General features: G+C 45.4%; 1 protein-coding gene and 1 long non-coding RNA gene across 6 annotated transcripts in view; one reads left to right on the top strand and one right to left on the bottom strand.

The window, feature by feature from the left end:
- The window catches only part of SCUBE2 (signal peptide, CUB domain and EGF like domain containing 2), a 70,099-nt gene extending 63,086 nt beyond the window's left edge, over positions 1–7,013 (top strand). For all 5 annotated transcript variants that reach the window (XM_059135570.1, XM_059135562.1, XM_059135552.1 and 2 more), the window contains 2 exons: positions 3,012–3,091; positions 3,787–7,013. In XM_059135570.1, the coding sequence (XP_058991553.1) occupies positions 3,012–3,091; positions 3,787–3,939 (233 nt within the window). In that variant the 3' untranslated portion in view covers positions 3,940–7,013. The remainder of the gene's footprint in view (positions 1–3,011; positions 3,092–3,786) is intronic.
- On the bottom strand, positions 612–21,359 carry LOC131809074 (uncharacterized). The gene is made up of 2 exons (XR_009345049.1): positions 20,848–21,359; positions 612–2,931 (listed from the first exon to the last, which is right to left on the bottom strand). It is a non-coding gene; the product is annotated as an uncharacterized LOC131809074 (long non-coding RNA).
- Between the last annotated feature and the right edge of the window lies 1 nt (position 21,360).

Genomic DNA, 21,360 nt, shown 5'->3' with positions numbered 1-21,360 from the left:
GAGAGAAGAATGGGCAACAATTAATTTTGCATGGGTATTTGGAAAGAATACAGCAAAATCTCAAGAGATTTGCATCTTCAAAGAAAATGAGTTTTTTTGTTTTTGTTTTTGTTTTTATAATGGGAGGAAGAACATTAGGAAGAGAGAATGCTACAGGATGCAGGACAGAGTACCTGATATGTGTGGGGACTGATTAATAGCCTGACTGGGTCAGTTGGTCAGGTGCATGGGGCTTAGCAGGGAGAGACAAGATGAGAAGGGTATGGAGTTTGCTGATGAGGAGCCTGGAGTGCAGTGTGGAAGGCTTTTAGGCAGGAAGTGTCAAAAGTAGGTGTTTTGGAAAGATACTGTTCTATGGATTTTATAAAAGCATTTCACATAGTTTGTTTCTAACATGTTACAAAAGCCAGGATTATCGTCTCTGTGCCTGAAATCATGTCAAACCCTCAAGACAGGGGCTCTTGGGGTCAGACTCCTGGGTGGACAGCAGTTCCTCCCACGTGGCTCTGCTGAGAGAGACAGAGCACCTCATCTGCCCAAGAGCAGCCAGCCAACAACCTCCTCTCCCTGGAATCAGTGAGGGAACCAAAAAAGACACAGAGACTCCAGAATAAATATCAATAAAGCTCACATATTTTAGTCTGTCTGTTTTTAACTCTACCTTTCTGACACACGAAAACATGGTAATGTTTTTCTCATTTTCTGAAATAAAGATTTGTAGCTTGAGCCAGGGAGATCACACATCACCCCGGTTAGGCCCAGGAGAACGTGTCTTACACATCACAGAAGAAAATGTTTGAAAACTGTTGCAGGTCTTCACACAGAGCTTATTTAATCTTTTTTTTTTTTTTTAAACACATATTTCAGACAAGTTTGATACCTGATTTCCAAGCCCAGAAGAATAGAAATCACATTTAGAAGGGGCAGGTGCTGGGGCACCTGGGTAGCTCAGTCAGCAAGCGGCTGACTCGTGATTTTGGCTCAGATCATGATCTTGGGGTCCTGCGGCTGTGCCCCACGTTGGCCTCCTTGCTGAGTGGGGAGTCGGCTTGAGGGTTTTGGCTCCCTCTCCCGGTCCTGTTTATTCTCTCTCTCTCTCTCATAAATCAATCTTTAAAGGGGGAGGGGCAAGGGAGACTGCTACAGACTGGCTCACTGACCCCTGGAGGACAGGGAGAGTTGTAGTTGTGGCTGACATGCACTGAGTACGTGTACTGAGTGCCAGGCATGTGCTAAGTGCCTCTGACAAGCACATTCCTCACGATCACCCATGAAGTAGACACGATTCATAGCTGGGTCTATAGACAAGGCCACTCAGGCTTAGAGATTAATGTAGACAGCCGGCCTGAGGTTGCAGGAGGACAACACTGCTTAGGTCTTCGGGACTCCAGGGCCCGAGTTCTTACCTACAACACCCGACTGCTTTTCTCATGACAGTTGTAGCAAGTGACGAAACACAGTAGTTCTTAAGAGTGGAGAGAACCGTTTGAAGAGTTTTTTGACAGCAGTCTGGAAGCTTTGGCATAGCGGCCAACAGCTCTTCCGCTCTCTCTTACACCCGAACACAGCACAGCAGCTGCTGTTCCTTTGGGTGAACACCCATCACCCAAAGGAGCTGGTTCACCCAGGAAGACACTCTGCAGCCGAAGAATTTGAGAAAAACAAGTCCCCTTCCTCATATTTTATACTCATTAAAATAAAAGACTAAGAAGGAAGACACCACACGCATAGGGTATCCAGTGGGGTTGTACATGTATTCAATTAGCCATTATGAGAACTAGCTCTTAAGAAGAGCTAACGAGTTTCCATTTACCATCACTTGACTAGGAGAAACTTTTTCAAGAACTCTTCCCACACAATTCCAGTGATGTTCTTATGATTTGTTTGGTTTTTGCTGTACATGATATGCATATAAAGAGGCATTCTTTTCAGCCTGGGATTTGGAAAAGATTGTGTTTTGCATATGCCTGGCTTGAATTATGACTGTAGGAAATAGGCTAGACTTTGAAAGGTGGGGGTTTAGATTCAGAGACAGCTTATGTGATGTACACTGCATTTAACGTATACGTCAGGACCAAAAATTATTAATAAGAAAATGAACGTGGCTTTCTTCCCTCTACAGCCAGCCAAATTCTCCCCCCCTCATCCCCCCCCAAAAGTGAAAAAGAGTCTTCCTTGGTGGGTAAGAAACTCAATTGTTTTGCACAATATGAGGGCAGAGAGAAGAAAGGGGGGAGGACAGAAGGCAGAGAAGCAGAGCAGAGAAAAGCCACGAGCCTGGAGGAGGCCAGCAGGGAGTGAGAATAGACAGAAGAGATGAGACCCAAGCACTGAGCCCTGGGTCCCTCCTACAGTAAGAGGTCAGGGAGAAGAGGAAGAAAAGCAAAGAAGCCTCAGACAAAGTGACCAGTGGGGGAGGAGGAAAATCAGAGTGTCTTATCCTGGAACTGAATGAGGAAGTGGATCCAGGAGGAGGAATGACTGGAGAGAGGAAGTGTTGACAATTCTTTTGAGGAACTTTGCGATAAAGGGGGCAGAAATGTAGGATAGAAGCTGGAGGGAGAAATGGGGTCAAGGGGGGGAAGGACTTTTTCTGGATTAGAGACATAATAGCATATTTATGTGCTGATGGGAATGCCTGGTCGGGCGAGAGAATGTCATCATGTAGGGAAGAAAGGGCAGAATTACTGAACCAATGTCCTTGCCTTGGTGAGAGAAGATGGAGTCGGTGGATAAAGTAGAGGAAGGGCCTTGACCGGGTTGCATAGACGGTTCCTCTGAGGGAAGATGGAGCAGAAGAGATGGGTGCAGAGGCCGGTCAGTGTGAGGCTATGATGGTAGGTATCTGCGGAAGTTCTCTTCTGCTCACCTTCTCAGTATCACAGTGGTCATTGTTCAGATAACAGCTACAGAAGGGGCATTCCTCAGAACCTTATTTTAAAATGAAGGAAAGAATGAGTTTGGAAATAACAAAACCCTCTGAATGTCAGTTATGTCCTATGTTCCAACAGAGGACTACCAGGAGCTCATTGAAGACATAGTTCGAGATGGCAGGCTCTATGCCTCTGAGAACCATCAGGAAATACTGAAGGTGAGTACATAGCCATGGTGGACACTGCAGTCACCCGGCACCCACGGAGCTCCCAGCACCGCTGGAGGAAGCTTTTACTCTTGCTGCATTTGGCCACCTGTCAGACACGAAGCCTGCTCTGGGCTGAGGTCAGTTTTATATCTTCACTAGACTTGATTAAAAAAAAAAAAAATCAGGTGGCTGTCCTCAGTGTTGCCAAGTGAAGCTGTATTTGTTTACATTTGGAAACGTGTGGAGAAAGAGTGGGAAACTTGCTGATCATAAGCCAGCAGCAGATCATGTTTCCATGTTCACTCTCCAGATGGTTGAAGATGTTTGGCTCCTTGTTTATCCTTCAAGCCTAAGGTTCACCAAATTTTAGATACTTATAAGTAATCATCAGACACTTGCCACATCACTAACCCTGTAAGTACTCTTCAAATCCCAGTGTTGTGGCTCATCTGGTTTAGAAAAAGAAAACCTTTTTTTTTAAATATATATATTCACTTTTCCTTTATAAAAATAATACCTTTTTTGTAGAAAATTAGGGAAGATAAAAACTGGAGAAAAGATAAAAATCAGAAGAAACAATTTTCCCAAAGTGTTCCTCAGCTAATCAACCTACTGTCCAACACTGGGCCCATTATAGTTCCATTGGCAAAATGCTGGAATGTTTAAGTATTTTGGCCCAGCAACAGAACTTCTGTTCTTTTTAGGATAAGAAACTGATCAAGGCTCTGTTTGACGTCCTGGCCCACCCCCAGAACTATTTCAAGTACACAGCCCAGGAATCCCGGGAGATGTTTCCAAGATCCTTCATCCGATTGCTGCGTTCCAAAGTGTCCAGGTTCTTGAGGCCTTACAAGTGAGCCCGCCCCACGGGACCCCCGGTGACACGTTCTGCCTGTGGGCTGGTGGGACACAGCTGTCTGCCTCTGCGGCCAACATAGTTGGATATTGCTGCCTCCCGTAGCAGTGACTCATTAGAGTTCAATTTTTATAGATAATACAGATATTTTGGTAAATTGAACTTGGTTTTTCTTTGCCAGCATTGTGGATGTGGACCGAGAATGGCAGTGAGTCCCACCACCTCTCACTGCTGTGGGCAGAGGTCTTAGAGCATCAAGAGCTGGCTGAGCGGGACTCTAGTCAGCTCAGGCAAGACTCACCAGTCCCTCCTGCTTCTCACTCCTCCTCAAGGCCTCCTCAGAGGCCGTGGTGGAAAGGAGGCCACAAAAGAGGCTGCTTTGGCTGAAACTTCAGCTTCCTCCTGCCCGGCTCTCCCTAAGGGAGCCCTCTGCACCGAGGCTGTGACCAGGCAGAGCAGGAAGGGAGGAAGGGAGAGAGGGAAGAAGTGAGAGTGCTCCAGGCACCAGGCCTCACCTAAGACCTGGGAGGATTCCGTTTCCCTGTGGCCTTCTCCAGCCTGTGTGACCTTCGTTGGATGCCAGGAACTTGGGTTCTAAGCAGTGATCATTAAAAAAAGTACTTAAAACAGAATTAGAGATAAAAAGATAAAAATTAAGCACTTCCAGAGACATGATCCGATAGTTCTGGGGACGGCCTTCCTTGTGTCCAGCTTCTGCTCGGCGGCAAATGCACAGTGCTGGTTTTAGCACCTTCAGCTGTCTTTCTGGTACCCTGCTTGGCACGGTGTTAGGGCCTGGAGAGTTCAGGGCGGACTTGATCTCTTTGGTGGATGAGAATCACCTACAGTTAGGAGAAGTACTGCCTCACAAACCCCGAGTTTCTCTTAACCATCACACCACCACCAGAGGCAGCTACACAAATCCCGCTGTCTAGGTACTGCAGTCAACACTGGGTCAGCACAGTGGGGCTTCACAGTCATTTTCTCCCGCAGAATCTAGAATTTTAAATACCAGTTAATTTTTACAAATTTAAATCCATAAGTAAATATCTTATTACAGTGAATTAAAAAAAAAAAAGAAAAAACCCTATCAAACAAGTTGGCATTCCCGAGGGGACTGAGAACAAACAACTATGATGTTGTTACTTCAGTAACAGACTAACTCTGGACACACAACTCTCAACACCAAAGTACTCAAGAATAGTTAACAAATATTTCTAAAGCAAACAAAGACTATTTCATTATTGTTGAGCTCACGTTTCACCTGTTTTTTTTTTTTTAACCTATCCATAACATTGATTTAAAAAAAAAAAAACCCACCTCTAATTAAAATTTTCTTCTTTATTTGGATGGGTCCTAAGTACCCATTTCCAAATTTCTTTTCAAAAATTGAAACATCTTCATTTTAAAAAATAATTCTCAAAATAAGCACTTGGAGTTTGTCATTGCAGAACTTTGCCTACATTTCTGAGTCTAATCATAAAATGAAAGTTGAAATGTAATACGACCAGGTTCAGTGACCTGCCCAGTGTGGGGTGGGGTGAGCGGAACCGTGCCATCCTGTCCAAGCACGTTGGTAACTTTGTGTTCTTGACTGTGTGGTTCTGTATTGCGGGTGTCACAGGAAGGCCAGGGATGGAAATGCATTGGGGGTTGGAAGGAGGCCCCCTCCAGGAGCAGGCCTGCCCACCAGAGCTCTGCTCCTGGTGTAAGTGTGAGCAGCTGAGGCCCTTCCTAAGCACCCTCTCTATCTCCACTAACCACCCTAAGAGATGCTATGGAAGATTGGCTGCTTGTGGCTACAGTTGCTACCTATAAGTCAATAAAGATTTATTAAATGTCTGTTTTGTGCCAGGCCCTGTTCTAGGCCCTAGGGTTGCACAGTGACAAGACAGGGTCCTTGCTCTTGTGGAACTTACATTTTAGGTGGCCAGTGAACAAATAAGTCACCACAGAAAGTATCAGCTAGCATTGTGTTATGTGGTAGGTTAACAAGACAGATGACTGCGTTGCTACTTTAGAATTACGGGTTGTGGAGGGCTGCTCTGGGGAAATGACATTTCAACCTGAAAATGGCCAGAGGGAACCAGGCTTGGGACAAGGCGGGGGGAGGGCTCCAGGTAGAGGAAGGCCAAGTGCAAAGGCTGACAGGCAGGAGCCTGTGTGTGTGTGTGTGTGTGGTCACTGTCCAGTGAGAAGGCAGTGGGACGAGATGAGGCAAGGGAAGTGGACAGGGGCCAGAGCACATCAGGCTTTGGAATCTAGAACAAGAGGTTTGGGTTTCATTCTTGGTATGTTGTAAAGCTTTCAGAGGGGTTGGGGCAAAGGAGTGGGACGAGCTGATTTATGTTTTAAAAAGATAGTTCTGGTTACTGTGTGAATAGATTTCAGAAAAAGGTGGGGAGGCAGAGAGCCATTAGCCAACTATCGCAACCAACCAAGCCGTCATCCCGGTGGGAGATGAGGTGGTCTGGGTTAAGGGTGTGGAGTGGAGACCAGAGAAAGTTTCTGGACCTGTTTTAGGGCAGAGTCAAGAACTTGCATGAGAACTGGATGGAGGGGAAGGGAGAAGCAGCCACCGAGGAGACCTCCTAGTTGCCTGAGCAACTGGTAGCTGGAGGAGATGGGCCATATCAAGTATGAGGTACCTGTTTAGGAATCCAAACTCAAGAGTTCAGATAGGCAACTGATTTTATGAAGTCCCAGAAGAGGTCAGCGCTGGAATATGTCACAGAATAAAGACATGAGACATGAGGTTGAGGACACCTGGGCAAAGTACGGACATAAAGAAGACCAGGGCACTCTCCATTCTGGGTTTCCCTGTGTGGGCACATGACCGGGACTGGAGGAGCTGATTGTTCAGTCAAAAGGAAGAGGTTAGAGCTGTTTCCCCTGCCCTCCAAGGGAGCTTGTTCTGTGGGAAGAGTCTGGGTGGAACTGGAATCTGCACAAGTCCTCCTCTCCAGCTGTGGATATTGTTCCTGAGCCGTTTACTCAAGTGCTGCATTTATGGATTTAGCAACGTTTCCCTTGAGTTTCCAATGCTAATAAAAGAGTGTTTGCCTTTTCACACTACCAGATCATTATCTTCACTGTGGAAAATTGCTTCCTCTGAATCATTCTCTGAGCTGTTAAGTGTGTTTTCTTGAGGAATTCACTGGAATTAGGTTTGCAGGTGATCTTAAAATTGTCCTGTGGTAATTTGGGAAAGATCGTGGCTGCCCAGCATAAGGTACGGACTCACTTGCCCTCGGGCAGATCTTTATGGGGAAAGCTCGAGGGCTCTTGCCTGCTGCAGGCTATGACAGCTGGTGGGCCTGGGCACCGGGAAATCCGGGCCCCCACACCAAGCCCAGCCTCAGTCCTCTCCTCAGTCCGGAAGGGATGCTTCTTACCAGGGCTGTCAGCATCTTTGCTTCCTTTTTCATGGCAGGATGGGTCCTGACAGCCTTACTCCAGTCTTTGTCACTCTTAGCCAGTATTTGGGAGGCAAATGGATTAGATGAAGAGTAAAGCAGTTCTTCACCAAGTTCAGGGAGGCTTGGCCTAGCTATGGCCTTCTTGGTAGGCAAGCCATCCTCCAAATCCAGGTCCTAGATATAGCCATGAGAGCTCCATCCACAGGAAATTAGAAGCCTTGGTGAGGCTTCCTTTCTGTGGCATCTTCTACTCTAGGGGACTGTGAACCCAGCTTGAGTTTCCTGAGTATTTGTGTTCCCTGCTTCCTTCTCCCTTCAGGCAATCCTGATCAGCCTGCAGGAGACCATCCTCAGGGGTCTGATGGCCCAGCAAGTCTGCTCCTGTGACAGACAGCCAAAAAACCTAACTACTCAGCAGGGATCACTTTCCAGGAAACACAGTAGAATCAAAATAGATTTAGAAAAATGAAACCAATCTAATTCTCATCCAGGTTGCCTTAGCTGAATAAAAGGGACAAAAATTCACCTGCTGCAAACCATGACAATAACTTAGCATTATTTGGTTTTCAGAATATCTCAGGGGAATGCAACCACAGACCTTGGTTACTAATAGTTCTTTGTTATGTGTTCACTCACTTGGTCATTTATCCAACATATTTCTTGAGGGCTTACCAAGTGCTAGGTACCACAGGGACAGGTGGTGCTATAATGAACAAAATAAAGTCTTTGCTCTTGTAGAGTTTAGGTTCTTGGGAAGGAGACAGAAAATAAACAAATTGTAAAGTCAAGTGTGATAACTGCTTAAAGAAGGTAAAGGGCAAAATGATACAGGATGAGTAGGTGGTGAGAAGGAGTTGCTATTTTAGGTGGAGTGAGCTCATCGTTAGAGTCGTCAATCCAGGCCTCTCCTGGGTACTCACCGGCTCCTCAAACCTACGCTGGCAGCACAGGCCCTGGTAAGCTCCTCGACCCACCCAGCAAGCCCTTGACATTTCCTCTCACCCCAGGCTGACCAGAGCTCCAAGCTGTCAACAAGTGGTTTTGCAATTTCTGGGACAGGCGCCACCTAGTGGCTCTAAGGTGGAGTAGACGTGTGTCTCTGTCCTCTCCCTGCTTTGGAGCTTAAATGACTGCAGTTTAAGGGGGAATGTAACCAGTGAGATTTGTGGACCAGGGCTGTGGTTTGACAACTGATTGATTGCATGTTGTTCAGTACAGCCCTCAGAACGTATCTGTTTAGATCTTTTCCTTCTCTCTTCCTGGTCTAATGACTAATGACCAAGTGGGATGGCCTTGATTGGGTCTTTTCAAACCATCAACAGTGCTCTGAATCTGTCCAAACACACCCACCCATACTCACACCCCCAGCCTGTACATTCATTCATTCATTGTAATGGTCTAGGCACCATGCTAGGTTGGCTCTATATTGCTGAGACAGGAGGGAAAAGGAGTTGAAAGAATGAGGGAGGAGAGTCCCCAAACTGTAATGTTGTGAAGTATTTCAGCACATATAGTTCCATGAGCTACCACACCCCCTGACTTGGACCACCCTCTGATCCTATAGTTTATCCAGCAATTGAGGGATAACTTTGAGACACAGTTTGGCGTTTTCTGTCTTCTCCCTCCACAGTGCAAAAAGCAGAAACACGAATCTACCCCAGATCTGAGCTTTGGGGGGCATCTGGGTGGCTCAGTTAAACATCTGCCTTTGGGTCAGGTCATGATCTCAAGGTCCTGGGCTCAAGCCCTGCAACGGGCTGCTTGCTCAGTAGGGAGTCTGCTTCTCCCTCTGCCTCTGCCGTTACCCCTGCTTATGTGCTCTCTCTCTGTCAATAAATAAAATCTTAAAAAAAAAATCTGAGCTTTGGTGCTGGCTTTGCCTTATTATGCACACTTTATGATTCAAGAAAAATTAATAGCTGCTGAGCAGGAAATGGAACTGAAGCTGCAGGCAGGACAGTGTGTTACTGATGTGACCACATCCAGCAAGACAGTGTGGCAGTTGGAGTAGGAGTTTGTGGTGAACCCTGGCCAGGCGTATTGTGCTCAGCCCTCTGTAGCCTTGTGGCCATCTTGCTGTGTGACCACAAACTGGTCTTGGGACACACTACCAATGTGTGTGCATGTCCACCATACACAGCTGTGGATGATACAACAAGATGGTAATGGTGGCCAAGCAAGAACATGTGCCCAGAACCCTGACGTTAGATCCAGGTGACTTGGCTTGAGGAAGGCAGGCTTTGGCAGCCACAGAGGTACCAAAGCTGGAGTTTGAGGTGATCCGGGAGCAAGTATCAGAGGTTTGTTAAACCCTCACTCAGGGCTTCCAACGAGGAGCTGAGGCGACTCAAGCAGCATCAGTGATCCAGTATCTGCCTCCCAGAATTCCTAATGTACTTTGCTAAGAATGCATTCTCTCTGTTTGTCTTGTGAAAGATTTCTCTACGAGTATGTTTCATGATGCTCATCTTCTCCAAGATTCCCCTTATGTCCTCTGTGATACCTGGATTTGTATCCCAGCTCTGCCACATCATAGTTGTGTGACCCTACACAAGTCATTTTAACCTTTCTGTACCTCAGTTTCCTCATATGGTACATAAACTGACTGGATAGGGTTGTTGTGAGGATTAAATGAGTTCCTCATGGAGAACTCTTGGAACACTTCCTGGAATGTAGTAAGGGCTCAATAAATGTTAACTATTATCATCACCGTTATTCTCTTCCACTTCTTCAGACTTGAGAAGTTAAATCCAAGATACATTTTTTTGACGTCTCCTGGGTTTATTTTAATATTCAGAAGATTAGGCAAGAAACACTGACAGGAAAGAGGATGGGATGGGACAGTCAGAGCTCAGAGTGCCTCTCTGAGCCAGGAGACACTTAGTGGGTGGACAGAGGGACCCGGGGCCCTAGAGCTCCAGCCACGTCAGTGCCAGGAGAAAGGATTTAGGTCGAGTCCACAAGCAACTCTCTGGCTAAGGGCCGCACCCACCTCAGGAGACATGATGGGTAGGGATGTCTGCTGTCAGTCTCCTCGATGAGGTTGTCCTGGGCCTTACAGCCACCCCAAGGGTCAGCCTAAATCCAAGATCTATTTGTTAATGGGTTCACACTCTGCTGGTCTCTCCTATTTCAGTGACACCAAAAGTCCTTTAGTCATAGGCTTTCTGGTGGGATGTGTTCTAGGAACAGAAGAATTAGAGCGTGAAGCAGGAAAGAAAGGCCACAATGCCTGATCTGGGTTCTCACACAAGACCTCTGAAAATCCTTATCTTCCTGAGCAGAGAAAGTGAAATACACTTTTCCAACCCCGTAAAACTGTTTCAGGTCAGGAATAGCACATGTGCGCACAGACACACACACACACACACACACACAGGCCTGTCAATCCTTTATCTTTTCTTATTTTCAACCTTCAGGCCCTGATGTGTAAGGACATCAGCACATCTTACTGAGGCTGGAATAACACATTCTCCAGAAATATTTACCTCAAGTTTGATGTTCCAACATGGCAAAGTCCACTTCTGACTCCCGAGAGGTAGTGCTCAGGGTTGTAGACTAATAAAGCCTACAAAGAGATTCACTTAGCTAGAGGGGTTTAAGGAAACAGTGAGGAATCTGCATGAGCCCTCACGATCAGTGGGACAAAGTCCTGGATGAGACATGAGGTCATAGGGTCTGTCCACCATGTAGCACATGCCTTGGAGAGCACTGAACTCTAATGGGCTGACAGAGTGTAGATAGCTTAGAAAAGAAAGAATTTCATCCTTTGAAAAATCATGAATGGGGAAGAAAAAAATCTAATAATTATACAGAAGAGAAATCAGGCAGTACCTTGATCAGATTATCAGAATTATCATCTCCAGTAAAGGACACAAGGACATCACATGGCTCCATGTGATGGAGAAAACATAACACCTTTTTTTTTTTTTTTAAAGATTTCATTTATTTATTTGCTAGGAAGAGAACACAAGCAGGGGGAGTGGCAGACAGAGAAGCAGGCTCCCTGCTGAGCAAGGACCCCCCCGATGTGGGACTCACTCCCAGGACCCCAGGATCATTACCCGAGCCAAAGGCAGCTGCTTAACCTACTGAGTCACCCAGGCGCCCCAGCATAATATCTTCTATACAGTACTCAGGCCAAGAATGCGAAACCTCATCCTCAATATAAGGAAACTTCAGATACAAACAAAGTGAGGAATATTTCACTTTTTAAAAAAGGGAATGAAGCTGAAAAATAACTGGTACACTAATGAAATTCAAAACTTTTGTATTCCAAAGAACACCATCAGGAAAGTGAAAAGGCAACCCATGAATGGGAAAAATTTTTACAAATCACGTAAAAATTGTAAAAATTTACAAGAGACTTGTAGCTAGAATATTTAAAGAACTCTTACAGCTCATAATAAAAAGATAAGTAACTTAGAAATGAGGAAAGGACATAAAAGATATTTTCCTGAAGAAGATAAACAAATGGCCAAGAAGCACAGGAAAATATGCTCAGCATCGTCAGTCATCAGGGAAATTCAAATCAAACCACAATGAAACACTATTTCACACCCACTAAGAGAGCTCTAGTTAAAGAGTCAGATAATAACCAGTGTTGCCAAGGATGAGGAGACACTGGTACCCTCACACATTGCTGGTAGGAATTGTAAAATGCAACCACGTTGGAAAAGTCTGTTCATTCCTCAAAAGGTTAAACATAGAGTTACCATATGACCCAGCAGTTCCACTCTGAGAGAAATAAAAACATACGTCTTCATAAGAACTTATTACACGAGAGCTCACAGCAGCAGTAATCACGACAGCCAAAAGTTAGAATGACTCGAAAGTCTATCAACTGATGAATGGGTAAACAAAATATGATAATACTGGAAATATTATTATTCCAAATAATGGAATATGATTTGGCCATGAAAAGAAATGAAGTTCTATAACACAGATGAACCTTGAAAACATTACGCTAAGTGAAAGAAGCCAGTCGTGTATGATCCTGTTTAATTGAAATAGACAAAAAAGGCCAATCCATAAAGATAGAACCTAGACATTACAAGCTGCCTAGGGTTGGAGAGTTTGGGAGGAAATGGGCAATGACTGCTAAAGGGTACATAGTATCTTTTGGGGGGACAAAAATGTTCTAAAATTTGACATAGTGATATTTTCACAGTTCTGTGAATATATTAAAATCATTGAATTGTGAAGTTTTAAGTGGGTGAATTGTATGGTATGTGAATTATATCGTAATGAAACAGTTTTCCCCTAAAATACGAAAGACTATGTTCTTCAAAATGTCAATATCATACCAGATAAAGGGCTAGTATCCAAAATCTATAAATAACTTCTCAAACTCAACACCCAAAGAACAAATAATCCAATCAAGAAATGGGCAGAAGACATGAACAGACATTTTGGCAAAGATGACATCCAAATGACCAACAGACACAAGAAAAAATGCTCAACATTGCTCGGCATCAGGGAAATACAAATCAAATCCACAGTGGGATACCACCTCACACCAGTCAGAATGGCTAAAATTAACAAGTCAGGAAATAACAGGTGTTGGTGAGGATGTGGAGAAAGGGGAACCTTCTACACACAAGACCTGTTGTGTGGGAACGCAGTTGATGGGAATGCAGGCTGGTGCAGCCACTCTGGAAGACAGTATGGTTCCTCAAAAAGTTGAAGATAGAGCCACCCTACAACCCAGCAATTGCACTACTGGGTATTTGCCCCAAAGATACAAATGTAGTGGAAAGAAGGACCATATGCACCCCAATGTTCATAGCATCAATGTCCACAATAGCCAAACTATGGGAAGAGTCTAGATGTCTATCAAAAGATGAATGGATAAAGAAGATATGTGTGTGTGTGTGTGTGTGTGTGTGTGTGTGTGTGTATGTGTGTGTGTAATGGAATATTAGGCAGCCATCAAAAACGAAATCTTGCCATTTGCGATGATATGGATGGAATCAGAGGGTATTATGCTGAGTGAAATGTCAATCAGAGAAAGACAATTATATGATCTGATATAAGGCATTTAAGAAATAAGACCGAGGATCATAGGGGAAGGAAGGGAAAAATGAAATAAGATGAAACCAGAGAGGGAGACAAACTATAAGAGACTCAATCTCATTGTGGTTTTGATTTGTATTTCCCTGATGCCGAGTGATATGGAGCACTTTTTCATGTGATATGAGGAAGTGGTGATACAACATGGAGGCTTAAGTGGGTAGAAGAAGAATAAATGAAACAAGATGGGATTGGGAGGGAGACAAACCATAAGTGACTCTTAATCTCACAAAACAAACTGAGGGTTGCCGGGGGGAGGGGGTTTGAGAGAAGGGGTTGGGATTATGGACATTGGGGAGGGCATGTGATTTGGTGAGTGCTGTGAAGTGTGTAAACCTGGTGATTCACAGACCTGTACCCCTGGGGATAAAAATATATGTTTATAAAAAATTAAAAAAAAATAAAAAAATTAAAAAAAAAAAAAAAAGAGAGACTCAATCTCAGGAAACAAACTGAGGGTTGCTGGTGGGGGGTGGCACAGATGGGGTGACTAGATGATGGACATTGGGAAGGGTATGTGCTATGGTGATAGCTGTGAATTGTGTAAGACTGTTGAATCACAGACCTGTACCCCTGAAACAAATAATACATTATATGTTAATAAAAAAATTGAGATGGCCTATGACCCAGCATTTGTGCTACTGGGTATTTACCCCAAAGATACAAGCATAGCGATCTGAAGGGACTTCTGTACCCTAATGTTTATAGCAGCAATGTCCACAATAGCCAAACTATGGAAAGAGTCCCGATGTCCACTGACAGAGGACTGAATAATGATGTGGTATATATACACACTGGAAGACTACTCAGCTATCAAAAAAATGAAACCTTGCCATTTGTAACAACATGGATGGAACTAGAGGGTATTATGCAGAGCGAAATAAGTCAATCAGAGAAATTATCATACGATAATTTGATAATTATCGTATGATAATCATATGACAATTATATGTTCTCACTCATATGTGGAATTTAAGAAAAAAGCAGAGGATCATAAGGGAAGGGAGGGAAAAATAATACAAGATGAAACCAGAGAGGAAGACAAACCATAAGAGACTCCTAATCATAGGAAACTAACTGAGGGTTGCTGGAAGAGAGGTGTGTGGGAGGAGGGGGTACCTGGGTGATGGGCATTAAGGAGGGCACATGATGTAATGAACACTGGGTAATATATAAGACTGATGAATCGCTGACCTCTACCTCTGAAACTAATAATATACTGTATGTTAATTAATTAAATTTAAATTTAAAAAATAAAATAAACCAAGAACTAGAAAAAAAGTCAATGTCATAAAAGACAAAGCTGGGGAAATGTTCCAGATGAAAGGGGGCTAAAGAAACACAACCACCAAATATAATACTGGACTCTAGCCTGGGTCCTGTATTGGAGGAATATGTCATAAAGGACACTATTGGGCCAACTGACAAAACTGAAACGTGAACAGTAGTTTAGATAAAAGCTTTGTATCAATGTAAATTTATGAAATTTCTATCTATACACTGGTTGTGTAAGAAAAAGCTCCCTATTCTTAGAAAATACACAATGAAGTATTAGCGGTGAAGGGTTATAATACAGGCAACTCATCCTCAGATGGTTCAGAAAAAAATGTGAGCATACCTGTTTGTGTTGGGGAAAAGCAAATGATACAGCAGATGGAGTAAATTGTTAATAATCTGTTAAAGGGTCTGGATTGTCTTTATCTTTGCAACTTTTTGTAAGTTTGAAATCGTTTCCAAATAAGTTTGCAAATAATCACAAAAGACTTTTCTCTCTGGGCCATGCAGAGCTGTATGAAAACAGGTCAGAGAGAATGATGTGTGAGTGTTTGTGGTGTGTAGATGTCCGCACACCCAAGTGCCTACCCATGGTTCCACAGGGTGCTTCGCCTCTCGGCTGCTATTTGCTCCATCTGGCCTAAGGCTTGCCCAGCACAGGCCACTGACCTCCCACTGTCATACCCCAGCAGCATGTCACACCCCAAGTTAGCTTGGGGGAAGGCTGTAGAGCCCTCCATGTGCTTGAGGCAGACGAAGGTAACCAGTGTGAGCTGCCTGCAGGCTTTCTCGCCTTTGCCTGGGAGCAGGAAGGTCAGGCCTAGTGCCTTCTGAGAGGCTTGCCGTCTTCAGAGGTCTGTTTCCAGACTGAAGAGCTCTCCATTGGCCTCTGGAGGGCTGGTCTTTCTCCAAGTTCTCTACCATCTTGGAGAGGAGAATTAAATAAGGAGAGGAATCATATTTATTGAGAGCTCAATTTGTGCCCAGCCCTGTGCTTTACATGTTATTTTATGAAACCACACAGAGCCCTGCCAGATGGGTAAACTGAGGCTCCAAGAACTGCAGTAATCTGGCCAAGGTCCCACACTGAGCAAGAGGCAGAGCCAGATTCAAAGCCAAGCCTAGTCTCCCCTCTTTCCCCCAGGTTCTCTTGCTTCAGATACAGGATTTTCCCCCCTTCTTTCTCTCCTCTTTGCTGTCTGATTTGAGGTCACAGCCTGTCCTTATCCCAAGAAATGAAACAAAATCATTGCTAACAGGAATGAATCCAAAAGACTCAGCCAACTTTGGAAAACACCAGCAGGGCTGCCATCAGCCCTGTTTTATGAGGCTTCGGTGATGCTGGGAATCACTCCGAAGGAAGAAGACAGAAATATCTCGTCTTTGCTTTAACCTGCCAAAGAAGACACAATCTTCGGAGCTGGGTGCCAAGTCATGGGCTCTGTGTAGCCAGAGATCCTGGCACACATATGGTACCTGCAGTGCACAGCTGTTTGAACAATCTTCCTGACAGAGGGAGATGGGGTGGTGGGGAGGGCACCAGAGAAGAAAGCAGACTCTGTAGCTATAAGGATGGGGGTGGGGAGCAAAGGGGGATCTGGGCAGGATCATTACTTCCAAGGGTGCCCAAGGGCAAAGTCAGAGCAAAATTTGTGTGGGTGGGAAGGAGAGGAGAGGGATAAGAACTCCTTGACAATCTCTTTTCCCCTCTGTTCTTCTCTTCTATTCTGGCCTCCTGGCCCTAGCACTCACTGTGTATCCATTCTCAGAGGTCTCCTTGTTAGCTGAAGACCCAAAGGAGGGGTGTTGGGAGAATAGATTATAAGCTGGGAGCTGCTGACAGTCAAGAGACAGGAAGAGCTTGCCTACGGTGGCATCACCTCGGTGCCTATACTGGATATGTCACTTGAGACCTTGGGTCCAGCCATGCCTGAAATCCCTGCACTTTTAGATCATGGAACCAAAAAGTTTACACTTCTGCTTAAGAAAATTTCAACAGAGCTTCTGTCACTTATCATATGAACATCACAAATAAAATCCTGATTGAAACAGAATTGGCTTGACTAGAACAATTTTCAAGGACTGATCATCTACCACGGCCAAGGCAGGATGGAGAGAACTTTAGTATAGAAACCACATGACATGGAAAATCCAGAATCCAGAGGCTGGCCAGCCCCTGCCTTGGGAGGCCTTGGCTCCAGAGATGGGATAAGGCATTCAGGTCTCACTCGCATTGCCTGGCGTTTCGTAGAAAGCCTTGTAGCAGGCATAGGAGAGGGCCTACTCCGAGACTCAGCAGCCTACAGGTTCTCCTGAGTCTGTCTCAAGCATTGACAATGGTAGCTACCTTCTGCTGAGCCCTTACTATGCACCACCGTATGTTATGTGTATTATTTTATTTAATCCTCACAGCAGCCCTAAGAAGTAGATATGTTACTGGCATTATTTTCTAGATGAGGAACGAAAACACAGCGGTGACGTAAACTTACTAGTCACATAGCTGGTAAGTGGCAGAGCAGGGACTCAAGCCTAGTGTGTCAAACTCCAACAAAACTTGTGCTTTTAACAATTATATGATACTTCTTCCAAGATAGGTCAATAAGGCAGGGAAGGTTGGCTTTATGGAGAATTAATAATAGATCATAATAATGATCTTTTCTGATGGCAAAGCCCTCCAGAGTTCACAAAGCCCAATTTTATATGCAATCTCATGGCATCCATTTTATAGATATGGAAGCTGAGACATAGAGGCAGGAAGTGACTTTCTCATATTCTTTGCGCAAACGGGATAAACTGAGCAGAGGTGAGGATCCTCAAATGGAGCGGCCAGGCTGGAGTCTGCAGAAACTTGTATGTACCGCATGGACCCGTGCTGATGATATCAGTCTGGCTAACAAAGATCTCCAAGAGATAAGAGGACCAATTGTGATTTGGCCACAGATCCAATTGCAGAACACAAATCCCACTACAGCAAAGGGCTCTGCATTCACAAAGATCCCTACCTCCAGTCAAAGCCCTGTTTACTTTTCAGCAACACTTGATATGGACAAATTCAGCTCATTCAGAGACATTCAGCTTTCTGGTATTCCCAGAGGGAGGGGGGAATCTTGCTATAAAAAGAGCCCCTTTCTTCCATTGGGTCATCCTCAGGAAAAAGGCTGTAAGACTGAGTTGAATTGCCTGAAGAGAGGGGAGCTGGAATCTGCCTGCCTGGCTTCCTCCCAGAGGAAAGTAGCTGTCCCAGGGTAAGCCCCAGGGGCTGGAGCTGTTGGGCCCGCCTTGATGCGTTGCCACTGAGCTCAGAGGTACCTGTCCTAGAGAGACAAGGCAAGGCTGTTTTTCACTGTTCCCTGGGCGAGTCTTGCCTGGAGGAGTGAGCAGGCAGAAAGCCAGGCAACAGGACAGAAGGGGCCAGGGCAGCCACTGTTGTTCACTGCTGGAAGCATGCCAAGGGACTGGAGGGTAACTACAATCCCACCTCCTTCTTGCCTGTCTCTCCCAAGAGATCCTGCCCTCCATGAATGGGGCTGGGGGGTGCGGGCTTTCTTGAAGCCAGGTGAGCAGCCTTCTGGATTTATTTTCCCACAAGCAGTCTGTGAGCTGTGAATCTAGGGCAGGCATTGAAGATAGGAATGGAGGACAAGGAGCAGGTTCATGAAGTGCAACCCAGTCCTTCCAGGTCTGGGAAGTCCAGCACAGGTTCTGGGGGAAGACAGTCTGGGTTTAAAATTCCACCTGTACCACAAGCCTTCCCTGGGCCAGATCTTAACTTCTTGCTATGCTTACACTAGTATTTATTGACCACCTTCTATGTGCTGTGCTAAGGATTTAATGGTAAGCAAAAAAACAAGACTCAGTTGCCTTGTTAGAGCTTATAGTTAGGGAAGGAGATAAATATGAATCAAACAACCCATAATACCCCCACCATTACCACCGAGAAAAGTAAAACGTCCAGGAGAGTTGCAGAGCTTATATTTAAGGAAAATTCACCCACTCTGGGAGGTCAGAGAAGGCTTTCCTAAATAAATGATAATGGAGCTGAGGTCTGTTTACTGAATAGGGTAGAAGGGACATTCCATGCACAGAGAACAGGATATTCAAGGTATGCCATACGGCAAGAATGGTTCCTCCAAGGAACTGGAAGAAGACTCATGTGGCTGAAGTACAGACTGGAGAGACACATGGGGATAGACCACACAAGAATGTGAATCTTTGGGGCACTAAGGTGGCTCAGCCATTAAGTGTCTGCCTTTGGCTCAGGTCATGATCCCGGGGTTCTGGGGTCAAGCCCTGGATCTGGCTCCCTGCTCAGTGGGAAGCCTGCTTCTCCCTTTCCCACTCCTTTTGCTTGTGTTCCCTCTCTTATTGTGTCTCTCTCTTTAAAGTAAATAAATAATTCTTTTAAAAAAGGAATGTGAATCTTAAGAGCAATATGAAATTTTCTGTGATGCTCTAAACTGAGAGGTGAGATGATCATGCTTGTAGTTTGAAAAGGTTACTCTGGCAGCAAAGAACAATGGATTGGAAGGGAACCAAGGAACATTCAGGAGACCAGTTAGGAGGTCTCAGTTATTTGCGGGTAAAATGGGGATATTGGATAATACTATCTCATAAGCTATTGCCAGGACTCAATGAAATATGGCATTTTAAGTGCTTATGCCAGTATGTGGCGCACAGTAAAGGCTCAGTAAATGTCGTTATTGTTAGTTTTGCTGGTTCTCTTCAGAGCGCAGATCTTTCTGCTTTCTGTTTCCTCCTGTGAGACAGGGTGGGAGAGGGGAAGGGGTCATGGAAATGTGATTTGTATTAAGTCACAACACAGAGGCCAACAGCCAGGAAGCCTGAAGAACCTACTAGAATGGCTTAAATGCAAACAGGTACAGTCACTCTGGAAAACAGTACAGAGGTTCCCCAAAAAGTTAAAAATGGAATTACCTAGACCCAGCAGCTGCACTACTAGGTATTTATCCAAAGAATACAAAAATAACAATTTGAAGGGGCACATGTACCCCAATGTTTATAGCAGCAATGTCCATAATAGTCAAAACATGGAAAGAACCCAGATGTCCATCCACAGACGATGAATGAAGAAGCTATGGTGTATAATGAAATATCATTCAGCCATTGAAAAGAATGAAATCTCACCATTTGCAACCACGTGGCTGGAACTAGAGAGTATTATGCCAAATGAAATAAGTTAGAGAAAGACTAATACCATATGATTTTACTCACGTAGAATTTAAGAATCAAAACAGATGAACATAGAGGAAGGGGAGGAAAAATAAAATAAGATGAAAACAGAGGAGGCAAACCGTTAGATACTCTTAACTACAGGAAACAAATGGGGTTGCTAGAGGGGAACTGGGTGGGGGGGATGGGGGTAACTGTGTGATGGGCATTAAGGAGAGCACTTGAGGTACTGAGCATTGGGTATTATATACAACTGATGAATCACTAAATTCTACCCCTGAAACTAAATACTACACTATATGTTAACTAAATGGAATTTAAATAGGGTGGCTGGATGGCTCAGTCAGTTAAGCGGCTGTCTTGTGCTCAGGTCAGGATCTCAGGGTTCTGGCCTCAAACCCCACATCTGGCTCCCTGCTCAGTTTGGAGTGTGCTTCTCCCTCTCACTTTCCCTCTATGGTCTCCCTCTCTTTCTCAAATAAATAAATAAATAAAACCTTTAAAATTTTTTTTAATTGAATTTAAATAAAATTTTAAAGTCTATTAGTTTGGGGGGGTGTTTGTTTTTTAAGAATGGGTTGAGAGTGAGTAGGAAGGACTCAAAAGAATACTGGGTTCTTAATTCTCCTGGAAACATGCTGGAGAGTAGATTGAAAGACCCTCCCTAACGGTAACCCTGAATCCCTGGCTGAGATAAAAGTGCTCTTCTAGCCGATGTTCCTAAGAGCAGGTGTGGGCCACGCACTCCTGTGTAGTTGCACGGAGGCGGGGACCATCGCCACTCCTCAGCCCTAGGCTGACCCCGCAGGTTTCCAGCCGCCACTGGTTCGCAAGTGCGGAAAGAGGGTGCCAAGAGCCAGGGCACTGGAGTGGGGTCTCCGGAAAGCCGGCTCCCGTCCGCCCGCAGGGGCTGCCCCCTCCCCAGTCACGTGGCCTGGTGGGTGGGGACCGACCTGAAGTTGCAGAAATCCTGAGCCTTCCCAAATCTGAAGTGCGTTGTGGACGCTGGGGCTCCCGGAGGGGCGCGGAGGTGGGAATTTGCACCGCGGGGCAACTGCGCGAGGGGAGAGATTTGGAGCATGGCGCAGCTGGCGGTGATCCCGGGGTCGGCCACGTCGTGGCCAGGTGAGCTTGAGTCGCGGGCAGCGGCGGCGACTGGGGTGGGAGAGGCTGCTCCTCCGTGGGGCCACCACACCCTATCCCGGTGCAGGGGATGCAGGGCACCCACAACGGGAGAGGCGGTTGGGTAAAGCGGTCCTGGTAGACCCTCGGCGCTCTGAGCCAGTCCAGCCCGCGTCACCCTTCCCCGCGGGTCCTTCCCTTCACCGAGGCGGCGCGGAGACCCACAGCGCGGGTGGGGAGGCCCGGGAGCTGCGCGCTAGGTGGGGCACCGTGCTGGCTCCGCCCCTCCGCGCGCGCACTGGCTGCTCCCCGTGACGTCACGCTCGGCTATAAAATGCTCGGCG

Source organism: Mustela lutreola, chromosome 1, assembly GCF_030435805.1.
Source record: "Mustela lutreola isolate mMusLut2 chromosome 1, mMusLut2.pri, whole genome shotgun sequence".
Classification (NCBI taxonomy): domain Eukaryota; kingdom Metazoa; phylum Chordata; class Mammalia; order Carnivora; family Mustelidae; genus Mustela; species Mustela lutreola.
Note: the sequence above shows the minus strand (reverse complement) of the source record. Positions and strands in the feature narration are given on the sequence as shown.